The 24,572-nt window shown below is 48.4% G+C and overlaps 2 protein-coding genes across 2 annotated transcripts; one reads left to right on the forward strand and one right to left on the reverse strand.

Moving 5' to 3' along the window:
* Positions 1 to 331: 331 nt before the first annotated feature.
* On the forward strand, positions 332 to 5,334 carry LOC120811079 (calcitonin gene-related peptide type 1 receptor). The gene is made up of 13 exons (XM_040166270.2): positions 332 to 510; positions 1,227 to 1,319; positions 1,461 to 1,611; positions 1,694 to 1,804; positions 2,011 to 2,123; positions 2,201 to 2,292; positions 2,373 to 2,499; positions 2,593 to 2,746; positions 2,829 to 2,889; positions 2,980 to 3,046; positions 3,182 to 3,400; positions 3,502 to 3,543; positions 3,663 to 5,334. The coding sequence occupies exons 2-13, from the start codon at positions 1,269 to 1,271 to the stop codon at positions 3,867 to 3,869; spliced, it is 1,395 nt and encodes a 464-aa protein (XP_040022204.1). The 5' UTR covers positions 332 to 510; positions 1,227 to 1,268; the 3' UTR covers positions 3,870 to 5,334.
* A 3,718-nt stretch (positions 5,335 to 9,052) lies between these two features.
* On the reverse strand, positions 9,053 to 24,528 carry LOC120827105 (uncharacterized). The gene is made up of 55 exons (XM_040189779.2): positions 24,283 to 24,528; positions 20,282 to 20,500; positions 19,962 to 20,201; positions 19,739 to 19,755; positions 19,605 to 19,637; positions 19,464 to 19,496; positions 19,041 to 19,094; positions 18,843 to 18,935; positions 18,681 to 18,755; positions 18,546 to 18,590; positions 18,373 to 18,426; positions 18,216 to 18,269; positions 18,067 to 18,120; positions 17,882 to 17,935; positions 17,683 to 17,736; positions 17,513 to 17,557; positions 17,384 to 17,437; positions 17,253 to 17,297; positions 16,965 to 17,018; positions 16,629 to 16,727; positions 16,475 to 16,519; positions 16,295 to 16,393; positions 16,140 to 16,193; positions 15,947 to 16,054; positions 15,777 to 15,830; positions 15,593 to 15,691; positions 15,381 to 15,434; positions 15,212 to 15,310; positions 15,065 to 15,118; positions 14,908 to 14,961; positions 14,775 to 14,828; positions 14,620 to 14,673; positions 14,472 to 14,516; positions 14,254 to 14,352; positions 14,058 to 14,165; positions 13,925 to 13,978; positions 13,767 to 13,820; positions 13,460 to 13,513; positions 13,297 to 13,350; positions 13,104 to 13,211; positions 12,978 to 13,031; positions 12,835 to 12,888; positions 12,560 to 12,721; positions 12,342 to 12,449; positions 12,134 to 12,241; positions 11,954 to 12,007; positions 11,760 to 11,867; positions 11,598 to 11,651; positions 11,396 to 11,503; positions 11,214 to 11,267; positions 11,023 to 11,130; positions 10,562 to 10,889; positions 10,270 to 10,460; positions 9,942 to 10,184; positions 9,053 to 9,857 (listed from the first exon to the last, which is right to left on the reverse strand). Exons 1-55 carry the CDS (start codon positions 24,374 to 24,376, stop codon positions 9,711 to 9,713), a joined length of 4,755 nt encoding a protein of 1,584 aa, XP_040045713.2. The 5' UTR covers positions 24,377 to 24,528; the 3' UTR covers positions 9,053 to 9,710.
* Positions 24,529 to 24,572: the final 44 nt, after the last annotated feature.

Here is a 24,572-nt window from a genome sequence, read left to right on the forward strand (position 1 = left end):
ATGGAATCCCTCTTGCTCACTGGTGAGTTTTGTGCCTCCAGATTCTCAGCAGCAACAAGTAATGCTGTTCTTTCACAGTAAATACATATTTATAACAGATGTGACAGTCTGCGATCTATTAGATCGAAGATTCCTTCGGGGAGCTTGTTAGGATTAAAAACTCTGAGTAACAGCTTGCACCTTATGCAATAAAGTACATTTATTAAGTTCATAATTTACAGACTCTGAAGCTAATTCAGGTTTACTGTGCATTGTATATCACATCATGCATATTACAAACAGTCCAGTGTGACTGTCAATCATTGCTTCAGTGGTTTTCACTCCCCATAAGACTGCAGGGGTGTCCCTGTATCTGCCTCCATAAAAAGCAAGGATGTGATGTCATCCTCAGCCCCGTTCGGCTCGGATCAGGACAGCTCAGTGTTGCCTTTGGCTCTGCTGGCGAACACACACTGATGGACTACCTGTGAAGAGCCGCTAAACTCTCAGACCGAAGGAATACTCGGCAAGGTAAAACTGCTTTTGTCATTTTCGCTGGTTTCTCGATTCAAGCTCTTTGGTTCAAGTTTTCTTTTTGAATGTCACATTTCTCAGTGAAATGTTACTCACATACACCAAAACGTGCAAAGGGGTAGAAAAACAGAAAAGGTACTTCCTAAATGTACTATTTACACAGTAGAATGTAATGAAAATCATCCCAGCAACAAGTATAGAATATATATATATATATATATATATATATATATATATATATATATAAATAAATTATCTCTTTGCTTCATAACATATAACACATGTTGTCTCTATGTGCTTTTGAACTTGTCATGTGGATTATCAACCACACATTCTTCCTCACAATGAAGCAGATTTGATTCTGTGCAGCAACAAAGAGGAACATATTTTTGCTTCTTACTGCTCTTCCTATTTCTATCACTTCCACTGTCACAGAGGCTGCAGACACCCAGAAGTTGCATAACTTGTATCTGTATCGGGACTTTGCAGCACATGCCTTTGCTTCATTTGCCACATTCAACCTTGGTTAAGCTCAATGTGCTTAATAATCATGCAGGAAGGAAGCCGTGGAGAGCAGAGGAAGCGAACGCACAGATCTGTAATCCCCCAAAAAGGGAGAACTGCCTTTGAAATTTCCAAAACTTTTTTTTTTGTTTACATGACTTTTGAGTCAACGGTCACACTCGGGTCTCCATATGTTTTCCTTTCCCCAGTCACAAACAATCTTCAGAGTCCCTGTGGTCATCCGAGCACTGATGGATCCAAACTGCTTCACCCGTCTGCTGGTCCTGTGCGCCCTCAACAAGGTAGCTCTGTTTTAACGGAGCACGTCTCCTTTACAGAAAGGTCCCGTGTGCTTTGGCTCTCGCTCGACAGTTGCACTGTGATTTCGTTTACTTGGGTATCTGTTTGCGTCTGCATGCTGACTTTCCATCATCTCTCCACAGCTGCTCGTGGCAGCGAGCCCCGAAGACGTCCACCAGGACCATCTGAACCATCGGGGTGAACACAAGGTGACGCGGAACCAAATCGCCACGGCCCAGTATGAATGTTTCCAGAGGATTATGAGAGAATCTCAGCGTGAGGGCAAAACAATAGGTGAAAGGACCGTCTCGTTGACAAGTTCCCAGAATTCTCATTAAGTCAGTGCAACGTTTCACCGTGTGTCCGTTGTCGCCAGGAGGGTCGGTGTGTAACACAACGTGGGACGGGTGGCTGTGCTGGTACGAGACCGAGCCCGGACCAATAGAGCAGAGCTGTCCGGACTACTACAATGACTTTGATCCTCATGGTAAATTTAGTCGCTAACCTCCACTAACATTACTGACTTTTAACATTTGCGTTTAGTTGAGAGGGTAAAATACCTCTGTGCATCCTAGTCTTTGGGTGATGTGTGGGTAAACCACCAAAGCTCTCATCCCCTCTAATCGGCTCACGAGTGGTCGCTCATTCTGCATGGACGGAAGTGTAAAACCGCGCTTGCAAACTTGCCAACAGCGATGGCGTCCAAAGTGTGCTCAGAGACCGGCGAGTGGGGACGCCACCCGACGAGCAAAAGGACGTGGACAAACTTCACAAACTGCCAAGACAACTCAATACATCACGGGACGGTAAGGAGGAATGAAGATAACACAAGCGTCTGAAGCACATTCAATGGCGGATTTGCACTCATTTTCCTTTCTTGCAGGATGCAATGACTCACTTCTACCTGGTCATGATTGGTCACGGCCTGTCGCTGGTGTCGCTGTTCATATCGTTAGGAATATTCTTCCATTTTAAGTAAGTGCGGTGGGTCAAATTGGAGTCAAAGTGGTGCAGGTGGGAATCCACGTCTAATCTGAGACGTCCCCCCCTCGCAGGAGTCTGAGCTGTCAGAGGATAACGCTGCACAAGAACCTCTTCCTCTCCTTCGTGCTGAACTCCATCATCACCGTGGTCTGGCTCACGACGGTGGTGAAGAAACAGGGACACACCAACAGCGACTCTGTGAGTGACTCCGCGGGGCCCAGCGCACCGCCGGCGCCACATTCCCAGCGTCAGTCAGTGTGATGGTGATCGGCTCCTTTTTCCCCCCCAAAGGCGAGCTGCAAGCTGCTCATGTTCGTCCACCTGTACCTGCTGAGCTGCAACTACTTCTGGATGCTGTGCGAGGGCATCTACCTGCACACGCTGATTGTTGTGGCGGTGTTTGCAGAAAAACAGCACCTCATGTGGTATTACCTGCTGGGCTGGGGTGAGTAAAGCAGCGCGTCAATGCGCCACATTTCAGTCTTTCCACGCTGAAAGGCCGTTGACGCCGCGATTCTGTCCGGCAGGTTTCCCAATGGTGCCGGCGGTGATACATTCAGTAGCACGTCAGTGCTACTACAACGACAAGTGAGCCTCCTCCGTCTGCCGCTCATCACTGTACCCCAGTCGAGTGTGTCCACCCGCTGTAATACCATGATCTGATTCATGCGTTCACAGATGTTGGGTCAGCTCGGATACTTCCTTGCTGTACATTATCCACGGACCCATCTGCGCTGCATTGGTGGTAAGCGCCGAGCCCCCGTGGGTGTTACCTCCCACACCCCCCCCCCCGTTGCGCGGCCTTCCTTCTCGCTTGTTCTGAGGGATTTGTTGAAAGAGATCATCTTGGTAAAGGAGATTAATGGCGTTTGCGTTCCAGGTGAATCTTTTCTTCCTGCTGAACATCATCCGGGTTCTCATCACCAAGCTGAGGGTGACGCACCAGGCCGAGTCCAGCCTGTACATGAGGGCGGTGAGGGCCACCCTCATCCTCATCCCCTTGCTCGGCATCCAGTTTGTCCTGCTCCCCTACAAGCCCCAGAATCACTGGGTGGTTGAGATCTACCAGTACATCATGGAAATCCTCATGCACTACCAGGTGAGCGCACGGCCACGGGGAGCGAAACCCCAGACAATAACGGATTGCCCCGCATGTGGCGTGCTATTAAAAGTGCTGCCTGTCTTGTTTTGCTCGTGCAGGGCCTCCTGGTTTCTACGATATTCTGCTTCTTCAACGGGGAGGTGAGTACTGAGCACAAACAAACAAACAGTCCCACGTTTCAGGCCTGGATTCACGGTTCCAGGGGACAGGCTTGGAGTTGTTGGGTTGCTGGTGTTCCCAAAGATGTCTCTTCCTGCAGGTCCAGAGTGTCCTGCGGAGACACTGGAACCAGCAGCGGATGCAGTTCGCCGGCACGTTCGCCAACGCCGGCTTCCTCCGCTCGGCCTCCTTCGTGGCGACGTCGCTCACAGAGGTCCACCGCTGCTACAGCATCGAGAGCCACAGCGAGCACATGAACGGGAAGAGCTACCCGGACATATTCGGGTCGGACAGCCCGTTCGTGTGAAGGCGGCGCGTCCGGCTCACTGTTTCTTTCGACTTTTTCCCCCCCGAGAAAGTTCCGAAGATCCACGTGCACCAGTTTGCAGCAACTGAGGACAAACTTTTCACTTTCACACAAACTTTTTATCATAAATATTCAGCATTATTTACATCCCACCGAGGGAAAGGACACAGAGACGATGTGAAGAGGAGCCTGACTCAACTGGCCTCCAAGCATCAACACGAGGAACAAAATGCTTTGTGCATCACGTGGAATAAACTTGAACAAGAAGCTGTTGTGTCGAGCTGACTTTCAACAAGAGACATTTTCTCTCTGAGCATTTGGAGGAGATTGATGCCAGTTAGAAACGGGTGACCTTGCTGAACTATTTCACCAAATCTAACCTTTCCTTGCAAACATCGACGGCTCATCGACGGCGGCTGTGAGTTGTGAGCTGCACAGCGGAGAAGGAGTTGGTCTTTCTGACGCGTTCAAGAAGATAACGTTACAAAAAGAGCAAGATTCTTGTTGTTCGTACTATAAAACACTAGAAAAGTATATAAAGGTGTAAACACTGAAGACATAAATACGCAGCTTGCTTCGCTAAAACTCCTGTTGTGACTTTTTGTTTAAAGGCTTGCCACGCTGAAAGATTTAAATGAAGTTGAAAACAATAAAGAGGAGCTGACATTGTGTCAAAGCTGCACTCGCTGCTCCATAAGGATCCTTATTGCCTCACAACACGTGTGTTTTTATGCTGTAAAGATGATGAAATGTGTGTGTCTGAAATAAGTATTTCATGCAGCCTTTAGCGTTTTAACTTTGTATATTTGTCCAGTCCTCTAACACAACGTGTCATATAACCTTTGTTAAAGAAACAGAAACCGTGGCTAGTTTTTAATTGTTGAAAGTCATTAGAGGTTAATCGCTTTTTGGATGAATTATCTAAAGACGTTCGTCTCCAGGAAACAAGAAACTGAGTCCTTCACTGATAAAGATAAAAGTCTGTTACCTTCAGTTTGAAATAAAAGTTGGGGAGCTGCTGGTTTCAGCCTTCCAGAACAGGAAATACATGAATTACTGAGGAGTTAGATGAGAGGAATGAAATGTATTTTATAACCTGAGTCTCCAGGAGACGGTTTGCTCAGCTTAACACAAAGACTTGAAAAAGTATTAGCTTCAGAAATGTCAAACTATTCCTTTAATGTGCAGCTGTCAACTCTTCATGACGACTTGTTGAAATGTTCATAACTGCTGCAATCACAGAATGTATGCATGCTATTCATAATGCTGTATGTGGACTATAATAATATACGAGTGATGATTTCCACGTGTTCTTATAAATATCTAAGTCAAGTCCTGCAGATAGATCAATACAAAATATAGATGTGTGCGTGTGTGTGTGTGGTTGTGTTTTCTCATTACACAATATCACGTTAGTCAAGGTCTGAATCTCATTTTGTTAATAAATCCTTGTTAGTAAAAGAAACCATTTTTTTTGTAAATATGTGTTTTAAACTGAGGTTCAGAAAAAGAGAAGAAGCGTGTTTGTTTTTCTTTCCTTAATGGATTCTCTATTGTTCTCCTCATAGACGGAATGAAAATAAGGAAAGAAAGAATGTGAGTGCCCCCCCCTCCCCCCATATTAAATGAAGGGTGGAATTTCCTTTTCTGACCGTAGAAAACGTTTCCCTCTGAAATGAATATTGTTTCCAGACAAAGCAGGGCGTACTCTCTGTTCCTCATCCAAAAAACAAATGCACAACCATTTATGTATTTATATATAAAGCGTAATCACACAATCCCAGGGGAGAAGGGCTATTTATTCTTGTCCAACGAACAGAGCTGCAGTTCACTTCAACACTTCTACCTTCACCTGCTGCTCAGAAGCACCTGGTGTCACGTGGGTCAAAGCTGCGGGGGGGGGGGGGGGGGGGGGGGTCGTGCACGCTGAGCGATGAGCTCAGTCCGCTGGGACCCTGAACATCTGACACGACTCCCAACTCGCATCCTGCCGCATCGACATAGCGCAGCATCCTGTGTGGTTTCTGGTGGCACGCGCTTCCTCCAGCGCACGGACCCCCTTGAAGCGTGCGAGGAGGGGGGGGGGGGGGTCTCTCTTGCTGAAGATGTTTGCGATGGTGCGCTGTCCCGCCTCCCTGGATTCACCTCAGTGCCAAATCCAACCAGTGGATGCATTGCATGCTTCCTGTTTCTAAGAATACATCGCCGTTGAACTCGTGCGTCCTGGTTGCAAACACTTCCTCGGTCTCACGAACAACACTTGTTTACTGCCTTCGCTTCCGCGCGCGCTCCCAAGCTTGACGCGTTTAGCCGATGTTGTGACTTTCCAGCGCACAATATTCCAGGTATTAGTCAGGGACGGAAGATATTAGCTTTGAAGTTACCCAAGTATTCAATTCTGGTAAATGGGCAGAGAAAAACTCCCCGACAGCGACACAGATCAGGTGTGATTGCATCCTTTGAAAACGCCCTGATGCACGCGATAAGATGCACAGCGGGGGGGGGGGTGTCAGGAATGCAAGGGGGTCAGACACCAGGACAGCGTTGTGCTGCAAATACTTTTTTTTCTGCATCACAGCTGCGGAAAGAGCTGCTATCCCTTTTGTCTGCGCGCGGGAACAGTGACTCAGTTTCCAGTAACTCCACTTCGCCACACACGCACTCCAACACGACGAGCTGAGCCCACGCACGCACGCACGAAACGTCCGAAGTGATCGATCCGACCGCGGGTGCGCGCCGGGGGACGTCTCGGTCCCCGAGAACAATGGGACCATTTGTGGGCCGCGCGCTCGAGCTCCTGCGGCCCGGCCGCGTGGAGGGTGACCCGCGCCTGGGCGCAGCCCGCGCGGGAAGCCTGCAGGAACCACGCGGGAGTGACGTCAACACGGGGTCGTCTGGTCGGGACGCCGCTTTGGTGTTTCTGAGGGCTCGTCATGATCCAAAGTGAGAACGCACCAGGGGGAGAGGTCATTTGTAGGGTGCCAGGGGCGCAGCACTTCCACCGCTTTCCTTGTGTTGTTTGGCGCTTCAACAGATGTTAACACCTTTCCCTCCCGCTGCACCCAAAGCTTCTTTAGAGATCCAAGTACATGTTTTAATAACATCTCATGTTATTTTCTGCTGTTCGGGTGGCACCACGTTCCCAGTTCCCAGGAATTAAATGGTTGATTACAATATTAAAACCAATAAAAATATGATTAATGCAATAATTGCATCGGGCCACTTTAGGCTCATATGAGAAAACGGCCTTGTGGGAGTGAAACAAAGTTCACAATGATGATGGTTACACCTTTATAAGTGTTTTTTTTTAAAGAAATCCCGCCCATGAAACGTCAGACATCTGGAACCAAACGCTTGAAAACATCTCAAACAATAAGCTTATTCCAGTTTTAAAGGGCCCGATTCCTCCGGCCCGGGGCGGGGGGCCCCAGCGGCCACTTGTAACGAGGCGCGCCGCCGCTCTCTTCTTCGGCATCGTCCTGCCAACAGGAAGTCTCTCACTCCTCTCCCAGTTTCCTGCCATTGTTCTCCCCCCTGTGCCACCAGGCCCATGCAGGCTCCGCCCAGGGTCTGGGAAAAGGTGGGACGTTAGAGCGGCCCCATTTCCCCTTCGACCTCATCGGGGTGGAGGAGGGGTGTGTGTGTCACACAGTGTGTGTGTGTCTGTGTGATTAGAGAGGCAGCAGCGCCCATCTGACTGACTGTCCCGCGTGTGAATTGTCACTTAATGTTCCTTTTTTTTCCTTTTTATTAGGAGAGAGTTTCTTCCCCTGATCTTCTATGTTCTCGTATTTCTCATTGAATTAAAAGGTGTGCAGGCAGGTGTGTCCTGAGCCGGCAGTGCATGCAAGACGAGCTGTAAATGTCTACATGTAAGCTGTAAAAAGAATTCTTCAAAACCTGTGCAAAAAGATGGCAAACCTTCGATGGAGGCGAGTATGTGTTCCAAGAGAATCTGACGACATTCTCCGTACTGCATCACTATAATGAGCCGACTCAATCTCTTTGACGTCAGTGAAAACTCAAAGAACTTTCCCATAATTGTCCCCTTTCGTTCCACAGAGAATAATTTAGGCCAACGGTTTGATCCCGTCCCGTGATCCGTCCCCCCGTGGTCTTTAAGTGTTCTGCATGGGCGTCAGTGAGGTGGGGTTGGAGGGTGCACAGGAAGGAAAGGGTGTAGCTGGGAAATCTCATCAAGGCTCCTTGGCAAACAAGAGACGCCCCAGTCACGGTCTGGGCGTCGCTGCCATCTCAGGGTCGCAGAATCCAGCGGCGCGCGTTGCAATGCGCCTCTTTTGACCCCAATTTGAGGCAAAATACATCGGAACACATCAAAGTATACGTGCGAGCAGAAGGCGGCGATGTAGGAAGGGATATTGAGGCTAGTGTATACACAAATACCCTTGGTTTACCCCCCCTGACCCTTCATTGTGCACCATTAACAGGTCTACATTTCTATTTGGTTTATGCTCCTAAGAACATGACCGCTCTACTACGCAATTTAAATTAAGTCAATATTGAAAAATGAAAAACAAATGTATCGCCTCTTTTATTTTGCTCTGGATTTGTTGTATTGTGGTTTCTCTTTCTCGGCTTGTGACCTTCTGTAGTCATTTGGAATTCTGCGTTTTTTATTTTTTTTACTTTCTTAGAAGCAGCGTTTCAGTTTAGTTGTTGTCATTCAAATGGCGGCGACATCCAGGAAAAGAAAAGCGCCTTCGATGTGTATCAGAAACACTGGAAAACCAACTTCTACCTGCTTAAAATTTCCGTTCTCAAAATGAAAATAGCAGCACCGTCTAAAAATGACCACCTCGACAGATGTGCAGAGGCCGGGCTGCAGGAAACGGTGAGAGTGTCACGTCTCTCACCGAGCGGAGAGAACAGAGGTCGACCCCGAAACATGTGCTGCCTGAACTCTGGCTCTGCTTCTTCCTGCAGGGACGCCTTCTTTCTCCCTCTCGCCCATGTCCTCGTGCACCCAAATGCAGGCAGCCCTTTGAAGCTGAAGGCTTCGGGAGATAGTGTGATGTTATCCTCTGAGAAACGGGCACCACTGCAGGGAGAGTTTGCCATGAATCCATTTCTGTTTCAGTTTATTGTTTTGCGTCTATACTCTGACTCTGACTCTTTAGAAGGTGTTCGTCTCCCTCTAGTGGTGAGATGATTTAGTGTCATCATTCCAGAGAAAGACATTTATTCCACATCCATAATCAACAACAAACAAATAATGTGTAATTTACAGTCATATGTTGCATTTACAGTTGGGTTTTTAAAAGGAGATACAAAGGTTTTCTGTTGAGAGAGTAAATGAAATCCTCCACAGACCTTAATAATTTAGGTTCAAGCTTGGTTTAAATGTTTAATTCCTTTAATGTCCAGGCCTCTGCATGTGCATTTACTGGGGAAAAAAGCCAAATGACGACGGTTTGATTGTCTGCTCTGAGACTACATCGCTTTAAGCTTTAATATTGGCTATTTTCCCAGTTTGTGCAACTTCACAATCCATCTAAACTCTACTCAGGGTTCATGTTAGCACCTTTAGCAACAACGTTAGCAGACTTTATTTTTTCCACCCACGTGCATTGCCCTGTAGAGGTCTGGTGCTCCAGATTGTACATTTATTGACAAAGCGAATAAATTACGTCAGCGTCCTGCCGGTCGCCCAGCAAGCACGCCGTACTTCCACAGCTTTGGGGAAATGCAGCCATGTGTTGAAGAATCTAACCTCCATCGACTTGTACGCTCACTGAAAGACGAGTCCACATACTCTAATTTACTGGTGATGTTTCTTCTCTAAAAAAAAGGGCCTCTTCTGTCCATCTTGTTCTTGTTGTTTTATGAGAAGCACACAGGGCCGATGTCCAGGCCGAACTCCTGATCAGCTTTCCCAATGTCCATGGGGGCCACGTCCACGACGGGCAGCCTGGCAGCAGTTTGGGTCCTGTACTCGATCACCGTCTCGCCCCACTCCCCGTTGGAACTCTGAGGGACAAGAGCGGCAGGCGAGTGAGTAGATGTGTCTCCATACCGGTAATCGATTAAATCAAGAGTCCTGAGATGACTCACCGCGCAGCCGTCCTGGAGGACGGTGTACCGGAGGCGCAGGTTTCCCTGCGCTCTCAACTCCTGGCCGTTGGAGCCTCTGAGGACCAGAGCTTTCTTCAGGTGGGTGCTCCTCACGTCTTTATACGCCACGCTGTTCCTGCAGTGGTAGGTGATGTTCTGGTGCGATTCTTTGGACAAAAGCTGCAGCAGCTTCATCTGAACCGCCACCACGTTTGGTTGCTCCTCAGCATTTCCGTAGCGGAACTGAATGAATTGGAGGACAGTTTGACATGATTAAGCCCCGGATTCAGCAGATATTACTGTTCAGGTATGTTTTTAGATTTCTTACTTTAGTTCCACCGTTCATGTCTGCCTCAAACCAGACGGGTTTGTTGATGCTGGGACTGGATTTGGTCCACCAGGCTTTGCGGGGAATGGAGGCCGGGTTGGCGGAGATGCAGGTTTCACCATTTTCCATATCACAGAAGACCTTAATAGCATCTTTTGTGCTTCCTTGATTTGGATCAATCCAGTATTCACCTGTTTCAAATGTGCAATAAATGAATAGATTGAGTATATTTGGTACTGGTCTAAGCCAAACCAAAAGGAATGTGCGAATAAGCAGAACACCGGAGCCTCACCGCTCTTCTTCTGAGGGTAGCACTGCTTGATGTCCTGGCAGGTTTTGGCCGGGTTCCCCTTGCTGCCGTCTGGACTGCGCAGGTTCTGCATGTGCCCGCTGAGGGTCTTCAGCGTGGCGTGGACTCCAGTGTCTGCACGCAGGACGGCCGACTTCTTATTGGGAAGCGCTTCGTCTTGATTCATCTCCGGGAGGAAAGGGGGGTCGGCGGCCTGGTCGTCCTCGACAAACTCGTAGTCGTGATGGACAGCGAAGAGCTCCTCCAGAGCCGTGGTGGGAGGACCCGGGGGGCCTGGAGGGCCGGACGGTCCCGCATCACCAGGTGGACCCTGACAGGGAAAACGATAAAGATGAGGTATGTTTTCCATGTGAAATTCATGAGCCCAAGAGGTTGATTGCTAATTATTGCAGCCACTGAACTGATCTTTGTTTGTAACATATTTAAAGTTAATGTTGCGTCACCTGTGCCCCGATGTCCCCGCCGGAACCCCTGCTTCCAGGAGGCCCCATTGGTCCCGGATGGCCAATTTGTCCTTCCTTTCCCGGAGGACCAGACACACCTGGAGGTCCCTGTGCGGTCCAAGAGTGAGTCATTCACGCTGTTAATTCGACACAGCTTCAAATGTAACCGCACGGGGCTGTTACACACTTACCCTCGGCCCAGCTGGTCCGACAATACCCGTCGACCCCGGATCCCCTGTGGCGCCCTGAAATAGTGAACATCTCATTGTCAGAAGCATTCAGTGTTACTGTGTTTCATTCTCAGTTATCAGTGTTTTCCTGAGCTAACTGCTAATTACAGTAGTATGTAAAGTATTTTAAACATTTTGCTCACAGTCGTTCCCGGCAACCCGTGGAGCCCAGTGAAACCTCTGTGTCCTTTCTGACCCCTTTCTCCTTGTTCTCCAGCTGCTCCCTTCTCTCCCTGTGGTCCTTGGGGGCCCTGGAGTTGGAGCATGGAAAAACAAAGTTTAACATTAACAAATTGAGATATGTCTGGGTGTCAACCACGTGAACCATTCTCATGCCGTGCTTACCACTTTTCCCCGTACTCCAGTCGCTCCGAGGGGTCCAGGGGAGCCTCTGGCGCCCTAAGCTCGAAACAAACAAGCAGAGATGACGGAGCCGACTTGCAATCGTGTTAACATCGACATAGCTGTGGAAATGTTGGTAAGCGTGCTATTATTTTGGACACTCACAATCTTGCCTCTTTGTCCTGGAGCGCCTGTCAGCCCCACAGAACCCTCAGTTCCTGGGGACCCTGAAACACCAGCTAAACCCTCTGGACCGGCCGTACCCCTGTCTCCCTGGAAAGCCCCACACGTGCCAACAGTCAGCACGCACAGCCGTATGCATGGTAGCATTAGCACATCTTACCCACTAGAAGTCTTACCCTGTCCCCTACGAGACCGTCCTTCCCAGGAGACCCTTCTGCTCCAGCGATACCCTGAAAAAAGTAGAGAAGAACCACTTAAAAGCTGAGCTGAAGCAGCAGTTTGTGTGCATATCGCTCCATGTGAAATCATGAAGGTTTAACAGAAGCTGAGTAGGAACTGAGATGGGCTCAACAAACCTCAGGCCCGGCGTCTCCTCTTGACCCGGTGGCTCCAGGTAGACCGACTCCACCGGCAGGCCCTGGGCCGCCCTGAACCCCGGATGCTCCGGGTTTCCCAGGTGGACCCTGAGGAATTAATGCATGAATGTTTCCATCACCGAAATCCCAATAGTCTCTGTGTGTGTCCGAAACAAAGAACCACAAACACCGTCAGAAGAATACGTACAGCGGGGCCTGGCAGTCCCAGCATGCCCGCCTCCCCTCTAAGTCCAGGCTGGCCCACGACCCCTCGCTGTCCTGCTGCACCAGCAGGTCCTGGAGGCCCATCGGGACCCTGGTGGAGAAACACAAGAGCAGGCAAGCGTTTGAAACATCTCAGGATATATTCGCGTAGCACCGCTGTAAGATCTGCGCGGCTGACCACACATAACCCAGTCATGTTACCCCGGGGCCGTCCTCTCCAGACTCGCCCTTCTCTCCAGCGGTGCCCGGTGTCCCTCGAGCTCCCCTCTCTCCTTGACGTCCTTGAGCTCCGTTATCCCCGATGATCCCAGCAGGTCCCGACTTTCCTGGAGCTCCTATAGGCCCGTCTGGCCCAACGGCCCCCTGAAACACACACACGCAGGATCAGGCCTCAGTCGTGACTTTGGTAAAACGCCAGGGACCTAATGAATCCACGGTATTGGGATCTGAACACATTTGATGACCAATTAACTCACCTGAGAGCCGACTGCTCCAACTCCTCCAGGCAGCCCAGGAAAACCAGCAGAGCCCTGTGGGAAGAAAACACTCCCAATTTGACTCACTTTAATAATAATAACCAAAGGTCGAAACAAAGAAGTGATGTATGGAGCGTTCTTACTGTTGCACCCTGTGTTCCTCTGCCACCTTTCAGTCCCGTCACGCCAACAGGTCCCTGTGAAACACACACAGTAGCATGTAGGCATGTCGGTGGTTTATTATATTTGGTTTGTTGCTCTGTGTTTACCTGTCCTCCTGAGATCCCAGCCATCCCATGTGGTCCAGGAGCTCCCCCTTCTCCCTTCAGACCTGCCTCACCCATGTCACCTTTAGCCCCAGGTTGACCATCAGGACCCTGACAGAAACAGAAAATGAATTAAGCCTATATTAGTTTATTCATCTATAGGTTTCAGACATGTTTTGCTTTAGTGGCCACTTACAGCAGGTCCAGGGAAGCCAAGGGCACCAGTAGGACCGTTTTCCCCAGTAGAACCCTGTTGATAGCATCACACAAATGCACATTGTGTCTAAAAGAAATGGAAGTACAAACATTCAAAGGAAATCTCTCATTAATATCAACTGTGGAGTATAAGTTGTACTGACAGCGATTCCTCTGGTGCCTCGGCGTCCCGCCGGTCCTGGTGGGCCGGTTTCACCCTGGAATAAAGGAACAAGTCAGGTCAAGGATCCTACTACTACATGAAACTGACACCAATATGAAGTCCTTCAACATCCTGGATGCTATGAATTTAAGTTCAAAAGAGGACTTATCTAAAAGTCTCTTTTTTACCAAGATCCTCTTCACTATTTGCATATTATTTTTATTTTTTTGTAATTTAAAGAAACAACCATTTGGCTTATTACATGACCATAGGTTTAACACACGTTACATGTGTAAATCTGAGCTCACCTTCTCTCCATTGGGTCCACCGGGACCAACCGGTCCAACAGGACCAGGAAGTCCCTTTTTAATAAAACAAAAACATAAGAAAAATAATTTATAAGCTTGTCACTCAGTGACGGTTTAACAGAGAAGGAAGTATGTCGCCATCAGAACTCACGACTCACCCGTGCTCCGTCGGCTCCGGCGTTCCCCTCCAGTCCTCCCTCCCCAACAGAGCCCTGTGAGGAGAAATCAGCCTCATCAGTGCCCGGGTCCATCTGTCAGTGGTGAAAATGGTTACTCTAATATTCCACATACAGCTTCTCCCTTCGGCCCCGAGGGTCCGGGTGTGCCTCTCTCTCCTGGCATCCCCTGGAGTCCCGGACCCCCCACCTCTCCAACAACACCCTTTGGACCGCTGCTACCCTAAAAAGCACCAAACATAGAGCTTATTGACAACCCAATTGGCAGCCAACAAGTGTCAGAGTTCTGCATGTGTTTATGGTCAAAATACCTTCAGCCCATCTGGACCTGGTCCACCTGGACTACCTTTGGGTCCCTGTAGCCCATTGGGCCCGACTTCGCCTCTCCCTCCCGGAGGACCTCTTTCTCCCTGCGACGACAACCAGGGAATTAAGTCACGCAACAATTCCTCATTGTACTAAATGAATTCATTTGAGTGCCTCAAATTGAATGAGTATTGAAAAAGAATGCGATCAATAATGGGCTCACCCTTGGACCTGTACCTCCAGCAGCACCCACTTCTCCAGCAAGACCCTGGGAGGTGGGGGGGGGTCGTAATGCATAATGATTGTAAGAACTTCTAAATCAACATTTATTTGACTATGATCTCAGAAAATAAGTTGTTTTGTTGTCTTACCTCAACGCCTGGTTTTCCTGACTCTCCGGGTGGTCCTGGTGTTCCTGGCAAACCCTGATAATCACCAAACATGTTTGCTTTAATGCTAATAACGTTGAAAATGAATATCTCTAAATGAATCAATATCCTTTGTATTATTTTGGGAAGCTGTGTACCTGGAAACCATGCAGTCCCTGTGGTCCTTGCTCGCCTCTTTTTCCTGTAAGACCCTGAAGAAAAGCCAAAGAACATATAAATCATCAAAAGACATGATGTCAAATCACTGGCGACGAACAGCTGGATGCTTACAGCTGGACCAGCTGGACCGGCAGCGCCTTCTTCCCCATCTTTTCCGTTCACCCCCTAAAAGAAAAACGCAGTCTCTATCAGGACAGTATTTATATGTTCATGATTTATTATGAAGTATAAATAAAGTGAGGGTATATGAATAGTCATGGTAACTTGCCCTTTGACCTGGAGCCCCGGAACTGCCAGCCTCTCCGATCTTTCCAGCGTCCCCCTGAAAGTCAGGAGCCAAAAAGTCATCATCTGTTGCTGCACCAGATACAACAATGCGATGATGACATGTGTTAAACATCCAACATTTACTGACAGCGAAGCCTTTCGGTCCCGGCAGGCCCATCGCTCCGGCTAACCCTCGGCTCCCCGCGGAACCAGCCGGGCCTTGTTTACCATCGTCTCCAGCCGAGCCCTGGATGACCCGACAGAAACGTTAGCACATGTCGTCTACCAATCTCACCATGGCGAGTGATTAAAGTTACCATTGGACCCTGCTTCCCCTCTGATCCCTGGGCACCCAGAAGTCCCGCCAGCCCCTGTGAAATCAGACAGTTTCAGGCCAACCTTAGATGCAAGTCTCTGACGCTGCATCTCATTCTCTGAGGTTATTATTCAATAAATATTGTACAGGGGTGCAGACGTGACAGCAGGCTGAACTTTCAAATATTGACAATGAATGATATGTGCGGTGTACCCGAGCTCCTGTTAGACCTGGCTCTCCAATACGCCCTGGGTCTCCAGATAAACCTTTGGCGGCGGTTGACCCCGGCAGTCCTCTCTCACCCTGGGCTCCCTGTTTGGTTCCAGAGCACAGAAACACACATCATGGTCTGTGGGTAGTCAACGAGTAACGAAAAGCTGCCATTGAGTCCACTCGCCTTCTGTCCTGGTAAACCATCTGCACCTGGGAAACCCCGGTTTCCTGGAGCTCCCTGAAACCAATGAACAGTTGTTTCCAGTATTGGGATTTGCTGACATTTGAGATCATAAGACTTCCTCAGCTTAATAGTATTGAAAAATGTAGTTTTCTTTCTAAAAGTTGCCTCACCGTCTCCCCTGAAACTCCTTGAGGCCCGGGAGATCCAGCATCGCCTCGGGGTCCACGTTTCCCGTCCTCTCCCATCGGACCCAAAGCACCCGGCATTCCATGGTCGCCCTAACCCAGCGATCACAAATCAGCCAATCAATCATCCCAGTCAGTCAACCAATAGAAACTTCAATAATAACTTTTCTCGGCTCACCCGTTCTCCCTTGAATCCATCTTCTCCTTTAAATCCGGGCAGGCCACCTTCCCCCTGTGGAAGAGGATCAGATCACCTGGAGGTCAAAACGTTAAAGCTCCAGAAACAGACGCAGGGATTCATCAAAGACAGTTAAATGCAATGGCAGCTTGTACCAATTGGCCTTTTGGTCCTTGTGTCCCTGTAGTGCCCTGGGGGCCGGGAGGGCCGGGTTGCCCCAACAGCCCTGCTGGACCCTGGGCACCTGCTAGACCCTGAGGAGGAGATGGAGCGGAGATGGATTAGAGGTAGAAGCAGGTTGAGATGTGCTCCATTACTTACGGCGTTACACTCACCGAAGAGCCGCGACTACCAGGAGCTCCGCCGGGTCCCGAGGCACCCTGATGAAACAAAATATATCAGAGCTACTCCCCCAAAGCCAAATAAAGTCAACCAATATCTCACTGTCCAGGTTTCAGGAATGAAATCCCAACTAAAGTCCTTCCTGACCTGCTGTCCTGGTGGTCCAGCTGGTCCCACGTGACCGGCATCCCCTCGCGGACCCTGGCGTCCGGCACTTCCTCTGACCCCTGGCGGTCCTGCTTCACCCTGCAGCCCACATTCAGGTCACATTGAAAAATCCCGTTTGACATTTCAACGCCCCAATTTGAAGACAAAATGAAAAGCCTCGTTCTCTGCAACATCAAATGGGAAAGCGTCGTAGCATCCTTCAGCTTAAATGAATACTTTAGCACAGTCATCCAGTCCAGGTTTCATTAAACAGTCGTGTATTATGGGATGTAATAAACTCTGCGGACTCTAAATCATTTCGGTAGGCCGTCTCACCTTCAGTCCCGTGTTACCAGGAAATCCAGGAACTCCGGGGATTCCGATTGGACCCTGTAGTGAAAGTAAAAGGTATTTCAGTTTGTTTTGGTCACAATGTGTATTATCTGTCGAAATAATAACCGATAATGAGTAAAACATGAAAAGAAAATTGTAAAGCAATAATTTAACACTTGGTGTGGATATTGTAAAACCCAGTTTTTTCTAAATGATTTTCGGAACTATTGCTATAAAGTACATTAATACTTGGTGTACTTAGTGTTAGAGTTAGTAGATGTAATTCCTTACCAGAGGACCGGGTTTGCCTACATGGCCGTTTTCGCCTCGTTTTCCCTAAAAGAGAATCAAAATGTCTCAACCCTCCACCTCCATATATCACATTTTTCCCAAAGGAACAAAGATGCTACGTGTTTCTTTACCGGGGGGCCAGTTGTTCCGGCTCGGCCTCTTTCTCCCTGCATGCCCGCCGGCCCCTGAAACAAAACACTGGCTCAGCATCTGCGTGACTAACAGCTGGACGGGATGGGATCTCTGCACCTGACGCCTACCTGCGGCCCTGGAGCACCCATCCCACCGGGAGTGCCAGATTTACCCTGCAAGACACAACGTAGGATTAAAGCTATTGTAAAAACAAATCAAATGCTCTCACGGAGAAGAAAGATAGTGGTCCCTTCAATAATACGATGAATCGTCCACTTTGACCAGCACATCGTCATACCTTTGTTCCGACCGCTCCAGACTCGCCTTTCGACCCAGCGAGGCCGGCATTTCCCTGTCGCAGAGATTTAAATGAACATTGAGGTAATCAGTCGCGATGTTTGTCACGTTAAAGCATATCATGAGAAGTGAGGCTTGGTAGAGGATGAGATGAGGGGGCATGCGTTGCTGGCTAAAAGGGATGTTTCTCGTGTGACAACCTTGTGACCTTTCAGCCCCGGATGACCCGGAAGTCCGGGGAATCCTCTGGCACCCTGCATGGAAACAAACACACACTCTCTGCAAAGTCTGCGTGTATGGATCCTAATTGCGTGCATGTTTGTTTATGCTTCTAATAGAATGTTTTGTGCTTCTGGTTTATAAAGAGGACTGAGAGACTACTTACCCCAGATCCAGGGAATCCTGGTTCCCCTGCAGCACCGGAGGCTCCAGCTTCTCCCTGAGCAGGCACAGTTAAGCGTTATTTAAAGAGATCATGACTTATAATTACTGGTTTTAACAACGGTGTGCTCTCCATCTCCATGTTTGACTCACATCTTTACCAGGTTTCCCAGGAGGCCCGTCTGGTCCTCGATGACCCGTCTCCCCCTGTGAACAAACGCGTGGAATCAGGAACACAGTCTGGACCAGTTTACATTTACTCCTCACAGATGGTGTGGAAATGAGTATGAAGAGTCAGACACGTCCTCACCATTTGACCTGGATCTCCAGCCTCTCCTGGAAATCCCTGAGCCCCCGCTGGACCCTTCAAATAGGGGACAAAGGTAGTAACTTTTGATGCAAGAAAATAAAAAGGGTTCATACATCAAGTTTTATGAAAATAAGCAACAGTCCTTTAATCTTTGCTTGGAGGAAAATAATTACTTGCTGTCCAGGCGACCCTGGAAGTCCTCGTGGTCCTGCTTCACCCTGAAATAACCACATTTCATACACTGTGGGTATGAACATACCTCCAAACGCTGTGTTCATGTGAAATGAGTAGTTTATTTTTACACTCACCCTGGTTCCCGACACCATCCCAGCCAGACTAGCCTTCTCCCCGAAACCTGCAGCCATCTGGGACGCCAAGTTGCCCTTTTGGGAAGAATGATGCGTTCAGAGAAAAGTTTAAATATTTTCTCTGAAAGAAGCAGATTTCTTAATTAATTGAGATGGACTCACCCCAGGGTGGGCGGGGGCTCCGGGGGGTCCCGCCTGTCCCGGATTTCCCGGCACACCGGGCTCTCCGTCAAATCCTTGCGGCCCGGCCAATCCCTGCAGGGAGAGCAGCGATACGTTCATTGGAGGCGTGTTGCAATGAAACACAACACTGGTTTCCACCAGCTGATGAGCTTTTAGATTTATAGCGTCCAGACTGACCCGTCTGCCTTTAAAGCCTCTTGGTCCGGTCTTTCCTTGAGCTCCTGGAGGACCCTGAACCACAAACACAAGCGAAAGAGATGCTTTACACACAGAGATTTGCTGTTAGATACCGGTTAGCAATGGATACCGGTTAGCAATGGATATCGATCCAAAATAGGTATAATAATCTTTGTACGGATACAAGTTATCGCTTTATAATCCTTATCCTTCAGTTTCTGCAGGTTGTTTCCAATCAAAAGCACAATTATGACTTTCTGCTGCCCTCTAGTGTCAAAATGACTGAAAAGCTAGTATTATAAAGGCGATCGTTAAAAGAGAAAGCCTTCAGTCGTGTGTATCCTTGTTCATTTCTTTAACCTTACATCATGTGCAGAATATCATTCAAAAACAATTGTAGGAGTAAAAGCAGTAAAAACCCACCGAGGGGCCTGAATGTCCAGGAAGCCCCACTGCCTAGCAGCAAAAACAAGAGACCAGTATGTAACAAAACATTAATTTATTAGATGTTTAAAATACATACATGCGTCCATGCATCCACTCATAGAAATGTCAATTACTTACATGTGGGATGTCACCCGGTTCACCTTTCTGTCCCTATGAAGGAAACTTGTTTTAACTTTTTAAACTTTAAGAACAACTATACATTTGGTATTTGTTTTGATTATTGATGAATGTCAGAATTAATCAGGACTTACCTTGAAGCCCCTCATTTCTTGGGGAAAAACGAAGAAAAAAGAAAATTACTTTTTTAATTTTAATTTTTTTAAATGTTATATTATCAACGTTTTCTCCAAAGAGAAATACTTTACTTAGGCTTTAATTATTCATGTCATTTAGATCATGTTTGTGTTGTATTTGTATGGTTCTAATGACACCACCATGTTTTTTCTGCGGCCTGAACAGGTGACATGCACTCACCTGTCGCCCTGCTGGCGCTGGCCAAGCCGTCGCTGGCCAAGCCCTCGCACACGGGGCAGCACCCCCCCTCCGGTGTGACCACCTTGGCGCAGTTGGTCAGCAGCTCGCACTGCACCTGGTCGCAGACGGCCACTCCGTCGTCACAGACGCACCGGAGGCACGGCTGAGGGTTCCACGTGGCGTCGTGCCGGTAGACCTCCCCGTCCACCGCGCAGCTCTCCGCTTTCTTCTCATCTGCAGCTGGGACAGGAGGACGGATGATCCAGACGAGCACACGCTGAGCGGCCTGCAGCACCCAGGGGGGTCGCGGGTAACCTTACCTGGGGCGGGGTCGCCGCCGGGAGACGGTGCCGGAGCTTCGGACAAGCACACGGGGCAGCACTCCCCCTCCGGGGTCCCGGTTCTCTGACAGCTCCCGAGGTCCTCGCAGACCACGTCCTCGCACACGGCGGTCCCCATGTCGCACACACAGATCCGACACGGCTCTGGGTTCCACATGGCGTTGTTAGCGTAGACTTCTCCATTTTCTGTGCAGGTGTCTTCAAGAAACCCAGATCACGGGATTGGATTAGTATCTGGAGCTGGTTTTGGACTTGACAATTTCGGTCAAGAGTCATGAGAAGATTTCCACTATCCTCATGTCTCCTGGGATCATAAGTCCCTCGACAACACAGTTAAAGGGAAGCGCTGGACACACAGTGGATTATAAGAGAAATGAGTCACAGGATTGAGCCTGAAGAAGAGGCCTTCATGCCGGGTGGACAAAGGGCACCGGCCGTCCCCACGCAGACGGGAGGATCGTCCCACTGCTGGAGTCAAACCCTGCGTGAAGCAACAGGGATGCATCTGCAGTTTCCAGTTTCCGTGTCGGGCCGCTCTGCTGCAGCCGAGCCCCTCGGGGGTCTCTGAGGTCTCGCAGACGCCCACACATCCTCACACGCCGCGTCTTCACCATCCGTTTGGAACCGACGGTGAACATCCTCATGGGGTTCTGCAGCCGAATAAACACGTGGGACTTTCCTCGACGACGGTCCACTACTTATTGCATGAGACCACCCAGCTCATCAATAAAAACCTTTCACAGTTATAGCGGCCTATTTTAGCAGAGAAATGGTCCAAATCCAAACTTCTGCTATGATGGAGCTAAACCGCCTCCTCCTGAAGTTGAAACCAATCAAGCTTCTTGTGGATCTGTAATTGCTTAAAAGTGAGGAGTTGTTGCACCAACTGAGCAGTGCGGATTACATCATTAGGGAAAGTTTGTGTGGTAGTACATCAAAATCATGTATTACTCTTTTATTTAACAACATACCTTTATACATCTGGAAGGACACACTTAAATACCCCAAGATGCTATTTTAACTGTGCTTCCCCCCTTTAGTCAGTATCAGTATCAGCAATGCAACACTAACACAGACAAAAAGACAAAGTTCACAGAAAGCCAATAAACTGAAGCCTCATATCTATCATTTCATTTACGATGTCAATACTAAATAGAACCAATGCCACATATAAATACACATGCCTTTATAGCACACGCTGTCTGCCATGCTCCTCTCTAGATGGGCATTTGAATAACACCTGAATTTAAACGGCACTCACACAATTACACGGCGCTTCTGATTTGCACATTCGTAACACGAAGCAGAGCAGAAAAGCACCAGATTAAGAGGATGTATTTCAGGTTGAGTTCCCGTTGGGCAAAAGCTGACAGAAAAAACTATATTTCACTGTGAGAATGATGACAGGCAGTTTCAGGCAAGTTGCCACAGAGCTGCACTTGAGCAAGGCACTCATGAGCACCAGTGACTAGACTGTGGTTGGACTCGACAGCTCCGAGCTGCAAATGCGTCTCTAAATGTGTCTGCGTGCAACTATGTAATCATAGTACGTGATCCTAGTTGCACCCGCAGATGTCTCCGGCTGTGAACGCTAACAAGATGAAACCCGTAGTTCATGTTTGCACATCATGCTTCATTAAATCCACATGCCATCTCATCACAAAGGGAAGAAGCTTGTTCTTCTCATGTTGTCCTACTGACACTTTATCGACATAATGTTTCAAACACAGATTTTTCTCACAGACAATAAAGTTTAAACACATGTAGAGCTGCAACTAATTTGATAATCAAACGATTGCTTTTGTGGTTTCAAGTATTTGTTTGATTTTAAAATCTGATTACTTTACTCCCTCATGATGGTAAACCGAATACATTGGACCAAAATAAGACTTTGGATCTTTTAATTGAGAGAATCATTTGGAATAAAACTAATTGTTAGTTTGTCCCTCAGTCTTAAAAAAGAAAGAACGAGAAGCATTGGGGAGAAAAAGCTCAATTTGGCCACCTGCTACGAGCGCCGAGCGAGTATTTTAAACCTGGCACTTGTGTGACGTCCCAAGTGCTGATTATGTGGTGCAGCCGCTCCCCGCGAGGGAGGCAGCTTCTCAACAGCAGGAGTTATTTCAGAGGAAACCACCGCGGCTGTATTATACGTTTGGCTTGGGCAGAACTTGTGGTCTTTATTCGGGAGAGCACAGAGCTGCCACACCCGGAGGACTCGCGCCATGAAGCCTGCGGCACCCTGAGGAGCAGCTCACAGGCTCGCTTTCAAAATGCATTGTTTTCCTCATGCTAGCGTTTTGCACACAGAAGGCAATGTTGAGAGCAACACGAGAGCAATTATCGTGACTAACTGTGAGCTTCTTTTGATGTGGAAACTGTCTCTGACATCGTGGGTTGGCAGACGCCAAAACCTCCCCCGCTCAGGTTTATTATTAAACGATATTCAGGCCTGTGGTTCCCAAACTGGCGATTAGGACTCGCTAAAACAGTCCAGGAGATGATTAAAACGCTACTTCCATCTTATTTATGTTAATTGTGCCTCACGCTGTGCAGCCAGGTAACTAACATTCAGTCACACTCGTACATGACCACGAAGACCGCAAGGTTCACAACTAAGCCACAAAGGTTTTATTTCCCAATAAATGGCCCATTAAATCCAGTATTGTGTGGAGAGCGATCCAAATAAAGTCTGCTGATGTTACTCCCGATGAAGGTCTCAAACATTTCCCATCCACGAAGCCAAGAAGAGCACACTGAAATGTTCAATGACCAGTCGACGCTTTTGGAGGTCGAGCCAGTCTCATAAATCTCAGACGATTTCTTCACAACAACCGCAAAGCAGAACAACGTCTGAATCCAGCTTGAAATGAGCCTGGAGCTCGAGGACTGCCATGGCGGAGAGGCTTTAGTTATCGTCGTGGTGCTGCTGGTTGGCTCTTAGGCTGGTGGTGGTGGTGGTGGCAGGTGGTTAGCTTAGCATTACGACCACGAGGAGACCAAAACAGCGCTGCTTTCATTTGACTCATTTTCCACTTTTATTTATTGATAGAATCCAACCTTTCCACAGGTCGGGGCCTGAGACCTGTGAGAGTAAAGGCTTGAGGGAAGTCTTTCTTTCTCCTCGTCAGGCTCCAGTGGAGGAGAACTTGAATGGAAGCGAGAAGGCGTCTCTCACATCCAGCGTCCTCTCTCTCTGGGTGTGTCTCCTCTGGCCTTTCGCCCAAAGTCTGACCAAAATTAGTGGCCTGCTTTTGTCCACCTCATCCGCGAGGCCACATCATTATAGCTGTGCCACTCATCCTTCTGACTGCCACTGAAATAGCATTGCTGCCTGCAGGGGGGTATTTTTGACCCAGGATCACATTCACCAGGAATTTCTATTTTAGAATCAGTTTTTGGTGCATTTCCTTCTACAAGATCTTGATTTGGAGATTTTGTCTAGAGCATGAATTTGACTTTTCTTGCAAGAGACCGAAGCTTGTTATCATCTGCTCCATCTCGAATGGCTTCCTCAAGGCGTCGCAGCTTATTGATCACGTCTAATGGAGCCTTTCTGACCTGGGTTGTGAGTTCAACCCTTTAGTCCCCAGACCAAAGCGCCGTTGCCATGAGGGTTAGAGTTGAGTTTAACGTAGAAAGTAAAACACAAAAATATGCATGAGGTGAGAAAACTACCAAACCACTTCCTCATAGGAGAAGAGCATAATGGGAAAGACAAACACAACTGTCACGTTGATTCAAGGTTTCAGAGGTAAGGTTTTCCAGGGCTCGGTTGCACCGTCATGAATCATTGGATGACAGCAGATCAGCAGGTTGAGGAAACATTAGATGTTCAACATACAGGTGATTAAGGCCAAAAGTAACTTTTCCAGAATCATTTCAAGAACATAAAGTTCATTTAATTTGCCCAGGGAAAGTTAAACTGTGCGACTACGGTAAAAAAAAAAAAACGGGGGCGGGAGGCAGCTGTCACTCACCATTCTTGGCATCTTCTTGGCAGGTCACAGCGATCACCTGAGCCAAGGTGAAGAGCAGGCCGACGGTAATCCCAGAGCGCAGCGAGGGGCCCATGTCTGCACGCCAGACATGCAGCGTCCTCTAACACAGGCGAGGAGGAAGGACAGACGGAGATGGTCCAACGCCAAGCTACAGCATCCGGACTGAGAACCAAAATATCCCTGTGTAGAAGAGGCTGGTGGTTGAGGGATTACTGAACACTGAAACGCGCTCCCTCTTTACCTCCCTGGCTTCCTCCCTCCTCCTCGGA

Source organism: Gasterosteus aculeatus, chromosome 1, assembly GCF_964276395.1.
Source record: "Gasterosteus aculeatus chromosome 1, fGasAcu3.hap1.1, whole genome shotgun sequence".
Lineage (NCBI taxonomy): Eukaryota > Metazoa > Chordata > Actinopteri > Perciformes > Gasterosteidae > Gasterosteus > Gasterosteus aculeatus.